The following is a 22,262-nucleotide window of genomic DNA, read 5'->3' on the forward strand; positions in this document are numbered from 1 at the left end:
TGTGGCTACGAGCAACATTATAACAATATAGTTGAATATTTTAAAAGGGTCATAGTGAAGAAACGGAGGAGCATAAGATGATTAGGGGAAGCCTCTGGACTGTACAGGGGCTTCCCTTTACGGAGTTATCTAGTTTTCGGTTTGATTTGTAATTTCCGGTACACGTTAGGGGCCAGTTTAGACGGCCGGTTACTCGTATGATTCTGTGTTTTCTCTTGTTACCTGTAATGAGTTTTATATAGCAATGCTTGTGATTGTACTGTCTAGTAACGCACTTCTCTGTTCTTTCCTCTAGGGGACACCTATGGGCAGCTGTTGGCCTACCTCAGCCTATTTCCAATCTTCATTCTCGTCAGTTTTCTTACGTTAATTATATTCAAGAGAGAGCTGCACACGGTCAGATGATGTCTTTGCTTCTGTGTGTGTTTTGTTCTTGGTGTTGCAGATCAAGTCGTCTAACTGGCTCTTTCCATTAACAGATTTCCTTTATGGGGGGCTTAGTGATGAACGAAGGTGTTAACTGGTTAATAAAGAATATTGTGAGGGAGCCACGTCCCTGTGAGGGTGAGTTGTCTGCCTTTAAAATGTATCTTCGCTCATCCTAACGTGGCCACTAGTGATACAATCTTTTTCATCTAATTTTACCAAATCTATTTAGTACAAGGATAAACTGAGTGAAATATTGAATGGATAATTTAGGCAGTTACCTTTATATTACATAGACATCTATGCCCTGGCTATGTTCTCCCAAGCATGCCAGGGAAAAGATTTCAGTTTCAGCTACCTACTACCCACTGTAATGCTAGGTACACACCATACAATTTTCTGTTAGATTCTTCTGTTAGCTTTTTTCCATGTTGTAGGTAAATCTATCTGGCAGGTACCGTATTTTTCGCCGTATAAGACGCTCCGGCATATAAGACGCACCCAGATTTAGAGGGCAAAAATCAGGAAAAAAAGAAAAAACTAAACCTAGGTGTGTCTATGATGCAGGGGTCGTCTTAAGGACTTTTTACCTCCCCCTTTCCAGTTACATTACATACTATTACACCACATATGGGGACAGTGTTATGTGCTGTGTCCCCCTGTGCCTGCTGTGTCCCCCTGTGCCTGCTGTGTCCCCCTGTGCCTGCTGTGTCCCCCTGTGCCTGCTGTGTCCCCCTGTGCCTGCTGTGTCCCCCTGTGCCTGCTGTGTCCCCCTGTGCCTGCTGTGTCCCCCTGTGCCTGCTGTGTCCCCCTGTGCCTGCTGTGTCCCCCTGTGCCTGCTGTGTCCCCCTGTGCCTGCTGTGTCCCCCTGTGCCTGCTGTGTCCCCCTGTGCCTGCTGTGTCCCCCTGTGCCTGCTGTGTCCCCCTGTTCTGCCTGCTGTGTCCCCCTGTTCTGCCTGCTGTGTCCCCCTGTTCTGCCTGCTGTGTCCCCCTGTTCTGCCTGCTGTGTCCCCCTGTTCTGCCTGCTGTGTCCCCCTGTGCTTGCTGTGTCCCCCTCTGCCTGCTGTGTCCCCCTGTGCTTGCTGTGTCCCCCTGTGCTTGCTGTGTCCCCCTGTGCTTGCTGTGTCCCCCTCTGCCTGCTGTGTCCCCCTCTGCCTGCTGTGTCCCCCTGTGCTTGCTGTGTCCCCCTGTTCTGCCTGCTGTGTCCCCCTGTTCTGCCTGCAGCCCCCTGTGCCAGTGTCCCCCGTCCCCCTGTTGTGGCAGTGTCCCCTATTGTGGCAGTGTCCCCTATTGTGGCAGTGTCCCCTGTGGCAGTGTCCCCTATTGTGGCAGTGTCCCCTGTGGCAGTGTCCCCTATTGTGGCAGTGTCCCCTGTGGCAGTGTCCCCTATTGTGGCAGTGTCCCCTGTGGCAGTGTCCCCTATTGTGGCAGTGTCTCCCTGTTGTAGCAGTGTCCCCTGTGGTAGCGTCCCCTGTGCCTGTGGCCCCGTTGTCCGTGTGTCCTCCAGTGCCGGTGTCCCCCTGTGCAGGTAGTGTGAGTACACATACATTACCTGCTCCTGCCGCCGCGCTCCTGGCTCCCCGATCCTCTTCTTCCATCTACCGCTGCCCGCTGCTGCCCCCGCCGAACATCGCTGGCCGGTCTTAGCCGCATGGATACGCTATCAGCACACCACGTGCCGGGGTCACGCATGCCGCCGAACAACGCTGGCCGGTCCTAATTATCCGCGCAGGGATACGCTATCAGCGTGCGCCGGGTCACACATGCGTATGCGTGACCCCGGCGCACGTGGTGTGCTGATAGTGTATCCCTGCGCGGCTAATTAGGTCCGGCCAGCGTTCGGCGGCATGCGTGACCCCGGCACGTGGTGTGCTGATAGCGTATCCCTGCGGCTAATTAAGACCGGCCAGCGATGTTCGGCGGGGGCAGCAGCGGGCAGCGGTAGATGGAAGAAGAGGATCGGGGAGCCAGGATTGGAGCCAGGAGCGCGGCGGCAGGAGCAGGTAATGTATATAGTGCTTCCCTGCGCACCTCTGCATCCCGAAATCCGTACCTTCGCCGCATAAGACGCACCCACTTTTCCCCCAACATTTTGGGGAAGAAAAAGTGCGTCTTATACGGCGAAAAATACGGAAAATCTAACAGAAAAAATTGTATGGTGTGTACCTAGCATAAGTGACAGCAACATAGGAGAAAAGTAATTTATGGCTCATTTTACTCTGGATGAAATGTACTGTACTTCTTAAAGCGGACCCAAACCAAACATTTTTTTTTTTCAAAATATTTAGTTGCACCACTCTGACACACACATAGATAAACACTCCTTCAAGCCTATGAGCATTTCAGTGCCTGCTTTTCACCCTTCTCTTTTCATAACTAGGTTTATACAGGTGGCAGCCATTACTTCTGAGTTTAGTAGGAGGTTTTAGATCATGGGTGTGTTTGTCATCAGCTACCCTCCCTCACAGGGGCATTGTCTATGTGCAATCTCACACAAGCTGAGATCACCTCCCCTGTGACATCATCAGTAGCAGCCTGTTTTGTGTTTTTTGTTTTTTATCTTCTCCACCAGTCTGCCGGATTCTGTCCCGGCAATATGAAAGGAAGTGAGGGTTCTTCCAATAAATGTAAAATATTTTATTTGTCTTCATGCAGCTGAAAAAGGCTGCTATTTATTATTTCAATTTAGAAAATAGATTTATTTCTGAAATCTTGTATTTTTAATTTGGGTCCACTTTAATTGTATTTGTTTACATAGATTTTAAAGTTTTCGTGACAGATGTCCTTTTTAAAAGGAAATAAATATGGCAGCCTCCATAAAACTCTCACCTCAGGTTCCCTTTAGGGTTTTTTTTTACACTGCAGAGTGCAGATTGTAAGCTTAATGTGATTTCTTTGCAATTGCATTTTGCGTTTTTTTTTTTTTTTTTTTTTTTTTTTTTTTTTTTTTTTTTTTTTATTGGAGGCCAGGAACTAGCTGAGAAACGCAGAAGAAATGCAGCATGCTGGACATGTACAATCACACAAAATCAGATTACAAATGCACACTAGTATATAACATACCTGCCGATTTTTCTATTGTTGTGTTTTGTTATAATTGTAAACGGATCTCAAAAAGCACCCGGTATAAAACAGCCTTAAATTTACCGTTGTGATCATAACCCAATGGGTCTTGACATCATTATAGTGACTTGTGTTTTATAGGAGTAACTGCTGATGCTCATAAACTTGAGGGTTGCCAGTGAATAAGTGGTTGTGTATTTGAATGGATAGCTTAAACTAATGCTGGGCATACATGGATCGATTCCCCGCTTGATTCCGCAGGCGATCCTCTTATCTTCCGCTCTGTTTTCTTATCTGTTTTGCATTGCCCTCAATACGGAATCAGGTGGCGAAATTATCGGGCGGGAGATCGGACATGTTGGAAATTATCTATCGAGCCATCTAAATGGCTCAGAATCAAGCCGTGTATTCCCAGCATTAAAGTGACAACGATTTTATTAGTCCAGGACGATCTTGCTAAAAAAATTTTTTTTTTACTATAATCATATGCAAACTTAAAGTGGTCCTGAACTCTTGCACAGAACAGAAGAAAAACATAGAGAAATGCACCCTGTAGGAATTTAGACAGTTTAGCCTGTGTAATTCCCCCTCATCTGTGAATAATCACAAGTTATAATTTGATCCCTCAGGTGTGTCAGCTGACTGCCATGGCAGAGAGGCTAATTTGAAAGCACAGGATGTTAATGTCTGCTTCCATGAAAGCAGGAAGTACACACACTGCAGATTTATTGAGGGATTTGTATCAGCTGTAACAAAGAAATGTTTTTCTTTAAATGCTGTTATGCTGTTGAGTATGTTTTAGAGCAGAGAGGAAGTTCTGAGTTCAGGTTCGCTTTAACTACACCTTGGGGGTGGGCAGTTGAGTCGCCATCAACTCACAGCAGTGTTAACACAGCTGCTGGTTAATTGGATCAGCTACTAGAAGCTGTAATTTGCTAATAAATACCTGCTGGGTCAGACTAATTAGCATAGTAGTTGGGTTTTTTTTTGGGGGGGGGGGGGGGGGGAGGGGGTTCTTTTCTATTTGGTGTTACAGACAGCTGTGCATGGGAATCATAGGATGCACAATTCTCTATTACCGGTCTTCAGAGTGGGGGGTTAATGCAGCGGCGGTCAAAGAACAGCAGTGGGGGTACTTGGATACTGACATTGTTGGGAGCCATCGCAGCATGCACTACTTGCGTCTTCCTCTTCCTGTGTTCCATCTCATAGTAACAGCTCCTTCAGGGGTACTGTTACTGTGAGATAACACACAGGAACAGGAAGAAGGAAGTAGTATGTGTAGCGATGGAGCCAGGCAATGTGAGTATCTTATTACCCCCACCACTGCGTCCCCCTCCCCTCCACCTGGCTACCTATACTGGGGTTACCTATACCTAACTAGCTATACTGGAGGCACCTATACCTGACTACCATAGTACCATAATAGAAATTGGGGCTATTGCGGCGGTCCGTAATTTAGACGTCAAAAGACGGAGCTCAAATTACTATAAAAACACTGTAATTTGTCCGCCAGCAATAGCTGGAAACCGAATTACATCTTTCCCCACTATCCATGACCTGGAGGGGGAATAATATTTAACGCTGCCGGGACTTTAGCTGAATGCAAGTTCCTACATCCATTGTTTGCTAAGATGGAAATGTACTATTGGGATTCGGGAATATGAACTGACCAGGTATTCTCATAGATTCTCATAGTGCTGAATAAGTAGTTCATGCCAAGATCTCTTACATCCTTCTCTGGACAACCTCTGTAAACCAGACCAGTTGTTAAACATTCCATTAAGTGTTTTTCCCTTCATTTAACAGGCACACACGCAACAGTCACCACAGAGTACGGGCTGCCGTCCAGTCATTCCCAGTTCATGTGGTTTTTCTCTGTTTATTCATTCCTTTTCTTATATTTAAGGTGAGTTTTGTGTGTAAAGGTAACGTGACTGAAAAAAGAAACATGGGAGCTGACATGTCTGACCGTTAAATTCTGTCTTAAAGGGCACTTAAAGTGAGAGGGATATGGCGGCTGACATATTTATTTCCTTTTACACCATATCCGTTGCCTGGCTATCCTACTGATCTCTTTGGCTGCAGTAGTGTCTTGATCACACACCTGAAATAAGCATGTGGCTAATCCAGTCAACTTCAGTCAGAAACATCTGATCTGCATGCTTCCCCAGGGCCTATGGCTGTAAGTATTAGAGACAGAGGATCAGCAGTACAGCCAGGTAATATGCATTGTTTAAAAGATTTCAGCCTCCATATCCCTCTCACTTTGCGTGTGCTTTAAAAGTGCAAGCTCTGGGGCTGTGATGGAGATCCCTGCTACATAACCTTTCTGTTTCCTCACATGACCCAATCCTGCAGCTAGTGAAATACATAAAAGCTGATTCCGCTCTGCATGCTTGTTTCTGGGAAGATTCCTATGGAATTGATAAGTTAGTAGGAATTCTGACTCGAGATTGTTCCAGAAATAATAAAATATATGTATGGTAAACTATTTTTGTACCAGGAGATTTGTAAAATGTCTACTCTGTCATAGGACAGTAAAATTCAATGGCATAGTCTATTAGAAATGATCTTCATTTTATCCAGCACAAATTGTTTGCCTGTTCTTTCCTGCTGCCTGATCTGATTTCCAAGCTAAGGGCTCCTTACAGTGTACCTGAGACGTAATAATATTACAATTTTATACATCCCTGGGGCTTCCTCCATCCCCCTCCGCACCTATTGCTTCCACGCCGTCCTCCTCCGCCTCCTTATTGGCCCAGTAGAGGCCCCAGTCGGGGTGTACTATGCAGAACGTTCCCAGCCGCGGGAGAGAAACGGGAGTGTGCGAGCGGACTGCGCCGCCTGTCCAAGCTAATGAGGTGGAGGATGACAGTGTGGGAGTAGTTGGTGCCGAGAGGGCTTGAGGAAGCCCCAAGTACGTATAAAACTTTTATATTATTATGTCTCGGGTACACTTTATAGGGAACCTGAGGTGGGGATTTTAAGTAAAAAAACAAAAAAAAAATGCTAATTGATCCGGGCAGATCAGGTAGCCACCATCTCCACCGCTCCTGTGGCCCGCATCTCGTTACTTTCATTTTCGGGACCTCTGGGGTCATGACACTGGAAGAAGCTGCTCTGTGTCTCACACACAGAGCAGGGAGGAGGGTGAGCGGCCAGGGAGGCCCAATGGCAGCTGGGGAAAGCCTGCAAGAATGCACCCAGTGGGAGTATTGAGCCGGGAATACCTCTCCTCCTTTCCCCTCGAGATAAGCCACAATCCTTGTCACCAATTTTGGGGGGTTATAGCACGTTGGGGGGGGGGGGGCACAGAGGCATGTCATGAGGCAGGGAACATGCCCCTGTCTCCCATCTGCCCTCCGCCCGCCGCACCACATCGGGTACACTTTAAGAGGAACAGCTGACATGCCGTTGACTGTGTGTCAGCCGATACTGTTTACATGCAGCCGACTGCAAGCTTCCAGTACTTGAGGCAATCACTGCATGTGTGCCTGAGCAGCTGGCCCTGGATGTGGCATGCAGCAGTTTTTTTACGGGGCAGTAACAGCACTGAGTGTCAACTGCTGACACACTTGTGGTTACAAATTGCTCCCATTCGGTTTCATTCTTTTGAATCCTAAGATGCTCGACCCTTGCCTGACAATTGGGCACCTGAATGGCACCTTTAACGTGCCATTTGCCTGAAAGAGGCCTTAGCTTTGAACATAGGAGTCGTAGGAACAGGATCCCCACCAGGTGACGTGCAGCACGCATGTGTGCAGGCCTTTACAAAGTCATATTAGTGGAGTATCTGCATCAAAGCCAGAAAACTAGTGTTTTTTGCTTTTTGTTAGATTAAGGCAAAGATGGCAACTTCCATACTATTATAAAAATGAGTGAAACAAAGCATTGGCACTGCAGGGTAATCTGGAGGGTTGCAACTGGACCTGCTAGGGCCGGCTGACTCACCAATTAACCCCCCTGGCGTAACAATAAAATCGCCAGGAGGGTGGTGCAGTACTTTTATTTATTTTTTAAATCATGTAGCTAGACTAGCGCTAGCTACATGATAGCCGCTGTGCAGCGGCATCCCTCCACCCCTTCCTATCACCTCCGGCGATTAGAGCAAACAGGAAATCCCGTTCAGAACGGGATTTCCTGTTTGGCTTCCCCCGTCGCCATGGCGACGATCGGGATGACGTCATGGTGTCTGGGGGAGTCCCGATCCACACCTTAGCGTAGCCTGGCGGTGATTGGCCAGGCTGCGCAAGGGGTCTGGGGGGTCGGCACAGCAAATCGGTGCGTAGCGGCGGCGATCGGGTAGTACACACAGCTAGCAAAGTGCTAGCTGCGTGAGACCAAAAAAAATTATGCAAATCGGCCCACCAGGGCCTGAGAAATCCTCCGCGGCGGCTTAGCTCGAAATTCAGTTTGGGATTACCGCCAAGGAGGTTAACCATGCCTTGCGTGCTCTGACATAGAGTTCAATATCAGCATTATTCCAAGATATAAGGTGCATCAGCAAAATTGTAACAAACCTGTGCAACAATTCAAATAGTGGGTGCACATACAGGTCCTGGTGTGCAGTCAATGGGGTGGTGAGTGCAGGAAGGGAAGCAAATGCCTGAAGACCGTTTCACGCTAATAGCGCTTCTACGGAGCCTAGCTTCCATAGTATTTTTCTAATGACAGCTGTACTTTAGCCGAATTTTCTACGTTTTTCGGTATGTTTTCTTTTTCCATCATCAGAATGCACCAGACCAACAATGCGCGATTCTTGGACTTGTTGTGGCGCCATGTATTGTCTCTGTGTCTCCTGACAGCCGCATGTCTTGTGTCATATAGTAGGTAAGCACAGCTCTGATCACTTGTTGTCACACTTACGTGATGCGTCTTGTCTAACATTCTATCGTACCTGCTTCCCCCTGCAGAGTGTATCTCGTATATCACAGCTGGAGTCAAGTAACATATGGAGCTTTGGCTGGAAGCATCCTGGCTGTAGCCTGGTTTGTTTTCACACAGGAGATCCTGACACCGCTGTTCCCCAGAATAGCAGCCTGGTAAGCCTTGTCCTGTACAAAATGCCATACCTGTGATATAAAGCGAATCTGCTATTCCTTGCCATTCCTTCCTCTTCCAAAAAAGGGTCAGCACCTCCAAGTATTATAGCTCTTTCATTTAAAAATCATTAAGAGGTAAGAAGTGCAGGGCTGATATCCAGCTGAATTTAAGAGCTATAATACTTGGAGGTGCTGACCCTTTTTTGGAAGACTGCGTACTACCATCTGAGGGGTACTGAAAGATGACCAGGTCGTAGCACTCCGTTCTTTTTTTTTTTTTTTAAACTACGTCAGTGCTGATCGCACCAGGTAGCTTTGATACTGTATAGGAAATGAACGCTGTGATATATTACAGTACTTTCTCTAAGGACTTGTCCTCAGTTAAAGGACAACTAAAGTGAGATGGATTTTGAAGCTGCAATATTTATTTCCTCTTAAACAATGCCAGTTGCCTGGCAGCCCTGCTGGTCTATTTGGCTGCAGTAGTGTCTGAATCACACCGGAAACGAGCATGCAGCTAATCTTGTCAGATCTGACAATGTCAGAAACGCCTGATCTGCTGCTTGTTCAGGGTCTGTGGATAAAAGTATTAAAGGCAGAAGATCAGCAGTATAGCTAGGCAACCGATATTGCTTAAAAGGAAATAAATATGGCAGCCTCCATATCCCTCTCACTTTTGGGTTCCTTTTAAGCCTTTTAGTTAGTATTTAAAGGGTAACTTTGGGCCGGAATCTAAAATTACATTTGGAGAGAAAAGCTGACACGCTCCTCTCCCAGAAGACCTCTTTTACATCCCACGCTCCTTTTATCTAGGTCCCCTTGCACTATTGCCATGTGACTGTCACTCCTTTTAGCGATTTACCCTCCTGGTCACCACTCCGGTAGGTGGGTAACAGCCCAGTTTAACCACGCCTACTTCTGTACAATACCACTGAACTGCATAAAAAGGATTAAGAACTCGTAATTTGCTTTACCTTTGTTCTCAGGTAACTAAATCTGTGCACTGCCCCCGTGTGGTGTAAACAGCTAAGACAAGCAGTCGCTGTCCAACCTACAAAGCTGCTGTTTACATCTTAGAAGTGGGTTGGTACCTCCTACCAAAAAAAAAATGTATTTAAAGGAAACCAGAGCCGAGAGATTATAAAGATTTATACATACCTGGTGATTCCTCTAGACCCCGGGCTTTTGCATGCACAGTCCACATGCTTGCCAAGGAATCCTGAAGATGAGTGGACTGCGATAGAACAAGGGTAAAGAGAGAGCACTGGGAAGGCTCTATGGCTGTGTTCTCCAACCCTGTCCTCAAGGCCCACCAACACTGCATGTTTTGTATAAATGCATAGATAGTTAATCAGCTCTGCTGCCACACTAATTACCTCACCTGTGATTGTGTGGGATTTCCTTTACTGTTGGTGGACCTTGAGGACAGGGTTGGGGAACTCTGCTCTATGGGATCCAGAGGCTTCCTTTTTCTTAGGTAAGAGTATGGCAGGCCATTAGGACAACCCACTGATACATCATCTGTCGCCTATCTTCTGTGAACTTCTTCTGATCCACTTTTCTTCATATTTGCGTCTCCTGCTATCCACAGGCCAATCTCAGAATTCTTCCTTATCCGTGACACCAGTCTGATTCCCAACATTTTGTGGTTTGAGTACACAGTCACCCGATCAGAAGCCAGGTGAGTGGACTGGATATTTATAATTGGTTATTCTTGTTGACATCACTGTGCAGTTAGTCATCCTGTGTTATCTCTAAAGCTAAGGTTAACACAGCAGCTTAAGCAAAAGTTTATATTTGATTCGAAACAGACATTTGTAAGTGATACCTGTACCATCACATAATCTCAATGAAAAAAGGACCTGACAGTGTGCCCTTTCTATGTGGGAATCCAATATTTAAAAGACCAATAGCAAAACTGTATGTAGCAAGCACCAATGGAGGAAAAATAAACAATTGGATGTGCTGTAGACTCCAGTCACCTGTGCACCACAGGTGTCTTCCCATACAATCGTTCCAATGGGTCAGCACCGTCCTCAGTAAAAATTAGCTCTTTTATTAGATATCAAAATGTAAGTTCATGATCAATGACAGACTCCTCTACAACTCCGTTTGGAACCACATACAAAAAATCACCAGCTCTGCCCCACTGGTCAGGCCAGGACAACGGCGGAGGGGAAGTCGTGCAGGGGCCCTGGTGAGATTGAGGAAAAAGGGCCTGCGCTCAGCCATTCCCTCGGCCCTCCTGGCAAATGTCCGCTCCCTTTCTAACAAGATGGATGAACTGCGCATCCTCAGCAACAAGAGGGAACTTGGCAACAACACTCCAGTCCTCTGCTTCACGGAAACGTGGCTGCATGAGGACATCCCAGACAATGCCCTACTTCTATCAGGCTTCAACATCATACGTGCGGACCGTGAACCCACCCTTTCGGGGAAGAAGAAAGGCGGTGGAATCTGCTTCTATGTCAGCTCTGCATGGAGCCCGAACACCTCATTACTAGCCAAGAAGTGCACCCCTGACCTCGAGCTACTACTCATAAACTGCAGGCCCACATACTCACCCAGAGAGTTCACCTCCTATGTCCTTGCAGGTGTGTACATTCCTCCTGATGCTGACGTTAAAAATGCCCAGCGTGACCTTAGCGACACCATCACGCAGTGGGAGACGTCCCTTCCAGAGTCCCTGTTCATCATTATGGGAGACTTCAATAAAGCAAACCTCTGTCAAGAATTGCCACGTTACCACCAGCACATAACCTACCCCACGAGGAATGCAAGAATTCTCGACCACTGCTACACGCCCTTAAAAGATGCTTACAAGTCCACCTCATGGGCAGCCCTGGGTTCCTCTGACCACTGCCTCATCCATCTGGTGCCCACCTATAGAAGGCACTTGGAATCCGCCAAGCCAGTCGTGAGATCTACTAAAGTGTGGTCAAATGAGGCCAAGTTCCAACTCCAGGCCTGCTTTGACTGCACGGACTGGAAGGCCCTGGAAGCACCAGACTTGGATGAGTGGGCTGATGTTGTCTCTTCCTACATCAGCTTCTGTGAGGATTCCTGTGTTCCCTGCAAGTCCTTTAAGATCTATCCCAATGACAAACCATGGTTTTCTAACAAGCTGCGGCAGCTGCGGAAGCGCAAGGAAGAGGCCCACCGGTCTGGCACCCTGGAGGACTTCAGGATGGCAAGAAACTCCCTCAACCGTGAACTGAGAACTGCAAAACGGGCATATGCGGAGAAGATGCAGCACAACCTCTGCTCAAATGACCCTCAGGCAGTCTGGAAGGGCCTCAAGGCTGCCACCAACTACAAGCCTCCCCCCCCCCCCCCCCAACGAGCTTCACCAAGCCTTAAGCTAGTTGAGGACCTTAGCAACTTTTACTGCAGGTTTGAGGACCCGGCAGCCTTGAGGGGGCACCCAACACATCCCGCCCTCCCCAACTCCTCCCCTGTAAGTAATGAAGTCGGCTCATGCTCAGGCCCACTGGGAGTAACTGAGGCCGACGTTCAGCATCTCTTGTCTACTCTAAACGCGAGGAAGGCCCCCGGCCCGGATGGCGTGTCACCAACATGTCTGAAGTCTTGCTCACGTCAGCTAGCCCCCATCCTCACCTCTGTCTTGGCCAGGTCTCTTAGTGAAGGGAAGGTCCCTACTTGCTTCAAGAGATCCACCATCATCCCTGTACCGAAAAAGCAAGGAGGATCCGACCTAAACAATTTCAGGCCTGTGGCCCTGACATCCGTGGTCATGAAGACCTTTGAAAGAGTTGTCCTGTCCCTCCTCAAACACACCACATTGGACCGACTGGATCCACTCCAGTTTGCGTACAGAACAAACAGGTCCACCGATGATGCCATCAATATGTGCCTGGAGTTTATCACGGATCACCTGGACAGGCCAGACTCGTATGCCAGAGTCCTTCTCCTGGACTTCAGTTCGGCCTTTAATACAATTTGCCCCCGCATCCTGCAGGACAATCTCACGGAACTCAATGTCCACCCAACTCTCCGCCTTTGGATTACAGACTTTCTCTCAAACAGGTCCCAGGTTGTCAAACTGGGCGAGATCACCTCCAGTCCCAGAGTGACCAACATAGGAGCCCCCCAGGGCTGTGTCCTGTCACCATTCCTGTTCTCTCTTTACACCAACAACTGCACTTCCACTGTTAACTCTGTCAAAGTCATCAAATTTGCGGACGACACTACAATTGTTGGCCTGGTCAGCAAGGGCGATGAGCAGGCCTACCGACAGGAGGTAGACAGAGTCTGCAATTGGTGCAGAGAGAATAGGCTAGTCCTAAACACAACCAAAACCGTTGAGATGGTCATTGACTTCAGGAAACATGCCACTAACCCACCCCCAATCTATATCGACGGAACTGAAGTTGCAAGGGTATCTAGTGTCCGCCTCCTGGGCACAACCATCTCTGATGACCTGACCTGGAGGGCAAACACCATCTCAACTCAGAAGAAGGCGCAGCAAAGACTCTTCTTTCTACGCCAACTAAAGAAGTTTGGCATGGCCCAGGAACTTCTGAGATCCTTCTACTCCGCCACCATTGAGTCGGTCCTTTGCTCGTCCATCCTGGTCTGGTACGCTAGCTCCTCCGCCAGCGACAGATACAAAATTCAGAGGGTCATCAGCTCAGCGGAGAGAATTGGGAAACCTCTACCCCCCTTAGATCTCATCCACAACACTAGACTGCTCTCCAGAGCAATGAAAATCGCTGGCGACCTCTCCCACCCAGGTCACAGCCTCTTTAGCCGGCACAAATCGGGCCGGAGGTTCCGGTCCATCTCATCCAGTACTACAAGACGCAGGAACACCTTTTTTTCCCCACGGCCGTTAGACTCTTGAACTCTGCCCTCTCCACAAACCCTTCCCCCCATAGCCACCTACAGACTGTCATCTGACCGTGTTGCTGCTGCCCTGATCACTGTTCTTGCTATAGTGTGCATTAGTACTACTCTTTACCTTCTGTAACATGTTGCTGACTCTGTAAACTTGTGTTGTCTTACCAATGTCATGTTACTTTTACTGTGCCATATCTCCGTGCCAAATCCAATTCCGGGCACGGTCCAGCCGTGCTTGGCGAAATAAAGAGATTCTGATTCTGATTCTGATCAAGCAGACAGCGACAGCTCCGCTGATTCGGGCTATCCGCCCTGTTTCAAGCTGCAAAGCATGACATCCACTCTCAATACTGACACACCATCAGTTTAAGTAGTAAGCTAATTCTCAAAACACAGTCACATGACCGGTGAGCGACCAACCAGGGACGTGATCAGGTCCACCGGTAGTTTCACGTTGCTCATCGGTCACCTGACTGTGTTTTGAGGATTAGCTTACTATTTAAACTGATGTTGTGTCAGTATTGAGAGTGGATGTCATGCTTTGCAGCTTGAAAAAGGGCGGATAGCCCGAAACAGCGGAGCTGTCGCTGTGTGCTTGAACATCATGAACTTACATTTTGATATCTAATAAAAGAGCTAATTTTTACTGAGGACGGTGCTGACTCATTGGAACAATTAAAGGACCACTAGTACGTAAAATTTTAAAAACACAGGAGTATTGTATATTTGTCCCAAAGTAAAATGCATTATAAATTATTTTTTTCCTATGTTGTCACTTACATTAGGCAGTAGAAATGTGAAAGATATGACAAATTTTGGACTAATCCATCTCCTCATGGCGGATTCTCAGGAATTCCTTTACTTTCAAAAGCACCCCTGGATGGAAGTAGCCAGAATAGTGGGCACAGAAGGAGACTGACTTTCCAGCACCATTGTAGAGCTCCTTTTCCAGGGAGTGGTTTTGAAAAGAATAAAATACAGAAAATCCCCCATAAAGATCCAGAAATCCTCCATAGTGTCTAAAATCTGTCAGATTTTGTTACTAGCTGCTGTAAATATATAATATTCAAATACTGCGCCACAGTCCCCGAAGGCCTAAAGTAAACCAATACACTTATTACTGGGATCGCTGCAGGAAGTCCAGTTAGGTTAATGGAATTGTATAAATACTGCTGCGCTCTCCAGACCTTATTATATAAATATTGTAACAAAACGGATTATATCACACTGCACAAGGCTTACACATAGTTCTCAAAGTTCCTTAGGAGTGGTTGGTCCGCACTTGAAGTCTCTACAGATAATTCTCTGTTCAATAATATTCAGAATGACAACACTGTGATTACTCCTCCTAGAAGACATACACAAATCTCCACATAGGGTGATAACGTTCAAACTGTCAATTCCCTACAACACACCACCACAGTGCGTCCGTGATTTGTGAGGTTGGTGCCACTCAGTCCCACAACCCCTGTCTTTATATGCTCACCAGAACTAAACCACCCCAGATTTCAGGTGGGTCTTGGACAATATTCAAATGCACATCCAGATGACTTTAATCCTATAATAGAATATCTCAACATAGGGTAATATTGTTCAAACAGTTTTGCATCACTCAATAACAGCCCTTTGTGAAAAACGGGTTGTGCATTTCATTCCGTGTATGTGAATAATCCCACTCCCTCCACAGCAATCTGCTCACCGGATACAGCCCACCTCAGTTTGCAGGTGGAACATGCATTTGACATTGCCCTCCGAACAAATTCTCTGACTCTTATCCAGAGACAACTTGGCCTCTCCTGAGGTCCTTTTTATTCCAATAAAATTCTCGATAAAACATAAGAAACACACATAGTGTAAAACAGTTAAAAATGCCTCTGGGCGCACATAGAATTGCACTTACGCGTCCAGGGCAAATCTCAGCATGTCACAAAAGTTTGTTCTCCAAGGCCCATCCGTCGGATAGTAGGGATTAGTACTGCCGCGGCATCCCGTTCGGATTCTCCCTCCAGCCGGATGTTTCCAAAATACTGCCCGCGCTAGTAACGATGACCGGCCGGTCCTCTCGCTTCCTGGTGCGCGTATTACGTCAGACGCTAAGCTCCGCCCTACGCGTTTCATCTTCACGCCAGACTCATCAGGGGCAACGCCTCCTGTCGTCTGACGTCCTATTACATAGTAACTGCCGGCTGCTGATAGGCCATGTATCCGAGATACTGGATGGGCATTGTTTACAGAATATCAGTTACAGATTCCCCACCACTCATTCAAAAGTGCTCCTTATACACTTAGTCCCGATTATGCATTAGATGTGAAATTAAAATTCATATTATACTTATGAAAATAATAATAAAATAAAATAGATTCCTTCTATTTACATTTATGTACCTACTACATGCTAAGAGTGGTGGGGAATCTGTAACTGATACTCTGTAAACAATGCCCATCCAGTATCTCGGATACATGGCCTATCAGCAGCCGGCAGTTACTATGTAATAGGATGTCAGACGACAGGAGGCGTTGCCCCTGATGAGTCTAGCGTGAAGACAAAACACGTAGGGCGGAGCTTAGCGTCTGACGTAATACGCGCACCAGGAAACGAGAGGACCGGCCGGTCATCGTTACTAGCGCGGGCAGTATTTTGGAAACATCCGGCTGGAGGGAGAATCTGAACGGGACGCCGCGGCAGTACTAATCCCTACTATCCGACGGATGGGCCTTGGAGAACAAACTTTTGTGACATGCTGAGATTTGCCCTGGACGCATAAGTGCAATTCTATGTGCGCCCAGAGGCATTTTTACCTGTTTTACACTGTTTCTTATGTTTTTATCGAATTTTATTGGAATAAAAGGACCTCAGGAGAGGCCAAGTTGTCTCTGGATAAGAGTCAGAGAATTTGTTCGGGGGGCAATGTCAAATGCATTTTCCACCTGCAAACTGAGGTGGGCTGTATCCGGTGAGCAGATTGCTGTGGAGGGAGTGGGATTATTCACATACACGGAATGAAATGCACAACCCGTTTTTCACAAAGGGCTGTTATTGAGTGATGCAAAACTGTTTGAACAATATTACCCTATGTTGAGATATTCTATTAGGGCTGGTGCACACCAAAAACCGCAAGCAGATCCGCAAAATGCTAGCAGATTTTTAAACGCTTTTTTTTTATTTTTATGAGGCGTTTTGCTAGCGTTTTGCGGATTGCTGCAGCGGATTTCAGTATAGTAGATTTCATATATTGTTACAGTAAAGTTGTTACTGAACAGCTTCTGTAACAAAAACGCCTGCAAAACCGCTCTGAACAGGCGTTTTTCAGAGCGGTTTGCGGTTTTCCTATACTTAACATTGAGGCAGAAACGCACCCGCAATCCAAAAAATGCCTCACCCAGGCATTTTTCGTTTCTGCAAAACGCCTGCCGCTCTGGTGTGCACCACCCCATTGAGATACATTGACCAAGCAGATCCGCAGCCGCAAGCGGATCTGAAAACGCCCAAAAAGCCGCTCGGTGTGCACCAGCCCTAATAGGATTAAAGTCATCTGGATGTGCATTTGAATATTGTCCAAGACCCACCTGAAATCTGGGGTGGTTTAGTTCTGGTGAGCATATAAAGACGGGGTGTGGGACTGAGTGGCACCAACCTCACAAATCACGGACGCACTGTGGTGGTGTGTTGTAGGGAATTGACAGTTTGAAAGTTATCACCCTATGTGGAGATTTGTGTATGTCTTCTAGGAGGAGTAATCACAGTGTTGTCATTCTGATTATTATTGAACAGAGAATTATCTGTAGAGACTTCAAGTGCGGACCAACCACTCCTAAGGAACTTTGAGAACTGTGTGTAAGCCTTGTGCAGTGCGATATAATCCGTTTTGTTACAATATTTATATAAGAAGGTCTGGAGAGCGCAGCAGTATTTATACAATTCCAGCTGCTGTAAATGACCGCTGCATAGGGAAAATACATTTATCGTGCATTTTACTAATCTACAATTTATACAGGTGTACTTTAAATTTTACAAATGTTTATCATAGCTGTCCTTTAAAGAGACTCTGAATTCTCTAAAAAAAAAAAAAATCTATTTTTATTACAAAATCCACTTTAATATATTAGTCCTACCTAAACCGCTGCATCCCCGCCGCTCTTATCTAACTAAATCCCCTAACAAAAAAACTCCCCGGGGGGGGGGGGGGGGGGCAATCCGGGCAGCGCTTCCGTGAGAGGCAGAGCTATGAGCCGCAGCTCTGCCTCTCAGCGCGTCTGTCAGCCTGGATCGCCGCCTCTCCCCCTCTCCTCCCAGTCTACCTTCACTGAGAGGGGTGGGGGAGAGGCGGAGATCCGCCGCTGACAGACTCATGTGAGGCAGGGCTGCAGCTCATAGCTCTGCCTCACACGGAAGAGTAGAGGGCAGCAAAATCCACAACCAAGAAAGTTGTGGTTTTTGCAGGGGAGAGGGAGGGCGAGTAAGGCTACTTTCCCACCAAGACGTTGCATTTTAGGGGTCGTTATGGGCGCATAACATGCCCCTAACGCAACGCATGGTGGTGTTGAAGTTGGACGTCAGATTGAGCTGCGTTATGCAGCTCTCAAAGCAGCCGCTCCAGGTTAGTGATAGAAAGTCCGGATCTTTTTAAGGATTCGGATAATTTGAATCGGATCATTGAAAAGATCCGGATCTTTGAACCAAATCATTTGAATCATTTTACTAGGGAAGCAGACTGGGTGAAATTACTAGCAGGACAGGACTTTACCTGCACTGTACATTCTGTATGTTCCTGTTTCTTCCAGACAGACATCCACTGTGAACCGAATCTTTTATTGTGATGATCCGGATGATTTGACTCACAAAAAAAGATCCGGATCAAATGAACGATTCGTTTATGATCCGGACATCACTACAGTCCCCTACGGGAGTCTCCTCAGTGCAGTGAATATTAGCCATGTGGCTGGCTGCGGAGGAGGAGGAGGGGAGACCTCCTCCTCCAACATTACTGAGCATGTGCAAACAGTCTAACGTGGCTTAGCCCAGTATAACGTACAGCATGCTGCACTTTCCCAGAACGTGCAGCATTATAATGTAACGCAACGTGAGCCCATTGATTTATTATTGCTGTGAATTGGGCTGCGTTACTGGCTGCTGTAACGTCAGCCTGTAACGTCCCACTGTGAAACCAGCCTTAGGGGGGGATTTAGATTACAGCCACGGGGATGCGGTGGTTTAGGTAGGGCTAATATGTTAGAGGATTTTGTTATAAAAAAAATGGATTTTTAAGAGACTTGAGACTCTGAAGCGAGAATAAATCTCGCTTCAGAGCTCATAGTTAGCATGAGTGTCCCTGCTAAAACACCGCTATCCCGCAACTAAACGGGGGTCCCTTCACCACCTGGTTGTAGACTTGGTCGTGACATTTTTTCTTCCCGGAGGCAGGGCTAACGGCTGCAACCCTGCCTCTAGTCGCGTCTATCAGACGCGCATCGCCGCCTCTCCCCCGCCCCTCTCAGTGAAGGAAGACTGAGAGGGGCGAGGGAGAGGCGGATGTACGCGTCTGATAGACACGAATGAGGCAGGGCTGCGGCGGTTAGCCCTGCCCCAATGCGGAAGCGCTCCCCGGCTGCACGGAGGGGATTTGGGGGTGAAGGGACCCCCGTTAAGCCGCGGTATAGCGCCGTTTTTAGCAGGGGCAAATATGCCCCTGCTATCTATGAGGTCTGAAGCGAGATTTATTCTCGCTTCAGACTCTCTTTAAGATGAGGTGCTTCAGCATACTGAGCTGGGTTTCTTCCCCACCCTCTCAGCCACAATGAGCAACTTCTGCTCTGTGTGAGCTGAATTGTACATACACATCAGCAATCGCGGGAACCAAGTTTCTAATGCATTTTGATTATTTTGGTGATTAACATAAGTGTTTTAGAAGATGTTAAAGCGGACTTGAACTCATAATGTCCTCTCTGCTCTAAAAGATACACAACAAATATCTTTATTACAACTGATACAAATCCTGCAGTAAATCTTCAGTGTATCTACTTCCTGCTTTTATGGATGCAGACCTATACATGTCCTGTGCTTTTAAATTCTCCTCTCTGCTGTGGCAGTCAGCTGACACAGCTAAGGTATCAAATCGCAATAAGGTTGTATCCAAAAATTGCAGTGGAGAGCATAATTCAGTAAGTACATGCTGTGTTCAGAGTGGAACCGAATTTTTGCACAGCACGCAGTAAGTCTTTATTCCATATATTCCACCAAAACCAGGAAAGCAGACGGTTGGCACTAGATGCAAGACTGAGCCGCAACCAGGGGAATCCGGTGCATGGCTGTGCCTCCGGAAAACCTAACCTTTTCATACAAGTGCTAAAAGTAGAAAATCCAGGCACCAGAGCAACTTCAACAGCAAATCGCCACTTTATTTCATCCCCAATACAAACGTGGTGTGAATGGCCTGACAGCAGTTTCACAAGTCACTCGCTTCCTCTGAGACAACAAATAGGAATAGGATATTTGTGGCCTCTGAAGAAGCAAGGCTAAAATGGTCATTTTCTGTGGAAGCTGGTCTGGTGCCCCGGATTTTCTACTCCCTAATTTGTTGTATTTATTCCACATACTGTATAGTTGCTGAAAAAATCCACTGCTGTGATTCTGTGTTGAGTTTAAAGGACAACTGAAATGAGAGATATGGAGGCTGCCATATTTATTTAATGTAAGCTCGCAAGGGCAGGGCTCTCTCCCCCTTTTGTGTCTTGGAAATCATACATTTTATTAATCGTGTTACTTTTATCACTGTCATTACCAATTCTTTATTTTGTATTCTGTATGCTGTATCATTTTTTTGTATTTTTTCACTAATTATGTATCTTGTAAATTAGTGTACACTATTGTCTGTAGTATGTACCCCATGTTTGTTTCTTACTTTGTACAGCGCCACAGAATATGTTGGCGCTTTATAAATTAATAATAATAATTTTGAGCTATACCAGTTGCTTGACTATCCTGCTGATCCTCTGCCTCTAATACTTTTAGCCATAGACCCTGAACAAGTATGCAGCAGATCATGTGTTTCTGACATTGTCAGATCTGATAGGCAACTGGTATTGTGCAAAAGGAAACCAATATGGCAGACTCAGTATTCTTCAGTTGTCCTTTAAGCAGATCAGATCAGATCAGATCAACGTGTCTAGTTTGTTCTTGGCAGCTGTGAATAGACTGCAGGAGAACTGCTGGGGCTCTCTCCCCATACAGTAAACACTGAGGCTTAAACTATTTATTGCTCCTTGCAAAGTGACACCAATTTCTAAACTTCAGGTGCTTTAGGGTTACCATAAATTGTAATGAATACATATTTTTGTCCATAAAGGCTATAGAGTTCAGTTAAAGCTATTGTATTGTTGCTAGGATCTAAAGAGTTCTTTTATTTTGTGTTCCACTTTGCCTGTAGTGATACATTTTTTCTTTTTTTTTTTCTGTGATTGGTCTTCCAGAAACAGACAGCGTAAACTCGGTACGAAGCTTCAGTGACCAGCAAGCAAACTGACCAGGATGGGTTATGGCAGTAAGGTCCACAATATCATGGCAGTCAGAAGGAACTGAAGCCAGTACAGCCCATGGTGCACCGAGGAACATTTAAACTGACGGACCAAAAGAACGAGAGAGAGGGGCTTTTTGCTTGGTTTACAATGCCTGTTTTGCCAGTGGCCCCCCTCTGCATGTCAGGACCGGGGCCAACGCTCTTAAATGCACGCTGTTCAATGATCCTTTTCTGATCAGTCGTTCGACAGAAGACTGGACTGATGGAATATTTAAAAGAGCTAAGAGGGCTTTCCCCACCCCTTAAAATATTTTCCCTTCATTAATTTACCTGTTCTTACCCTGATGTAACAGGGGGGGGGGGGGGGACATTTTTATTGCATGGATACCCACCTTTTTATTTATTTATATATTTTTAAAAAAACAAAGTAAAGCTAATAAGTATGGGGTGGAAAATGCTGTGAATTTCGGCTATTATTATTATTATTATTTTTCTTGGGGGGGGGGGAATACTACTGTACTTTTTTTTTTTTTTTTTCCCTCCTCCCTGGAACTCACTCTCACAAACACTGTTGAAGAAAGAACAGTGAAGCGGCCTCGCGTTGGTGGGCAGGCACGGCAGGGGGCGGCACTGCTGTGGCTACGCTTGCCTGGGGTGCCTATTGACAGTTGTCAGCTGGAGGGCTTAAAGCAATTCTTGTTGCACTTTGAACAAGTTTTCATTTAAGGACTACAAATAACCCTTTTAACACTAGTGATCTCCGTTGTTGAGGTGTTTTATTTTTCTTATTGTTTTGTGTAAAAATTGAGTGGAAGATGGGAGTAATTCTTTTCTGATTGGGTTACGTGTATGGTGATGGTCATTAGTATGTGGAGTGCTGAATAAGTTTCTCAACATTTTATAGGTATTGTACCCCTTTTAAAACCCTGAACTCTCCAAGTACCCCCTAGCTTAGTAAACATGATCACAAGTACCCCTTGACAAATATATGTTTAATCCTAGTACGTGATAATTGGTTCTAAACCATTTCCAAGCATTTACTATTGCTTTTAATTAGCTAAAATACTAATTAGGTGTTGTTTAACCCCCCTGGCATTATGATTCTTTCTGGATTTTAGGGTCTAAAAGCTGTGCAATATTTTTTATTTTTGCACCCCTCCCAGACACTAAAACCTGGAAAAATCATGCTGCCAGGGAGATCTGCAGAAGTTCCAGCAATCACTCCTCACCGCTGCAGTTTTCCTTCCATCCTCCAGATGGCGATGCAACCCTAAAGTGAGATTGCCGACTGTTGTCATAACGACAGTCGGCAATCTCACCAAGGGGAAGCAGAGCCTCGGAGGAGCGGAAGAAT

The 22,262-nt window shown here is 46.3% G+C and overlaps 1 protein-coding gene across 1 annotated transcript in view; it reads left to right on the plus strand.

Annotated features, from left to right (window-relative positions):
* The window catches only part of DOLPP1 (dolichyldiphosphatase 1), a 37,452-nt gene extending 15,791 nt beyond the window's left edge, over positions 1–21,661 (plus strand). The window contains exons 2-8 of the mRNA XM_068248476.1: positions 296–396; positions 480–564; positions 5,299–5,398; positions 8,224–8,322; positions 8,406–8,534; positions 10,126–10,215; positions 20,862–21,661. Coding sequence (XP_068104577.1) covers positions 296–396; positions 480–564; positions 5,299–5,398; positions 8,224–8,322; positions 8,406–8,534; positions 10,126–10,215; positions 20,862–20,898 — 641 coding nt within the window. The 3' untranslated portion in view covers positions 20,899–21,661. The remainder of the gene's footprint in view (positions 1–295; positions 397–479; positions 565–5,298; positions 5,399–8,223; positions 8,323–8,405; positions 8,535–10,125; positions 10,216–20,861) is intronic.
* Positions 21,662–22,262: the final 601 nt, after the last annotated feature.

Source organism: Hyperolius riggenbachi, chromosome 8 (assembly GCF_040937935.1).
Source record: "Hyperolius riggenbachi isolate aHypRig1 chromosome 8, aHypRig1.pri, whole genome shotgun sequence".
In the NCBI taxonomy this organism is placed as follows: Eukaryota; Metazoa; Chordata; class Amphibia; order Anura; family Hyperoliidae; genus Hyperolius; species Hyperolius riggenbachi.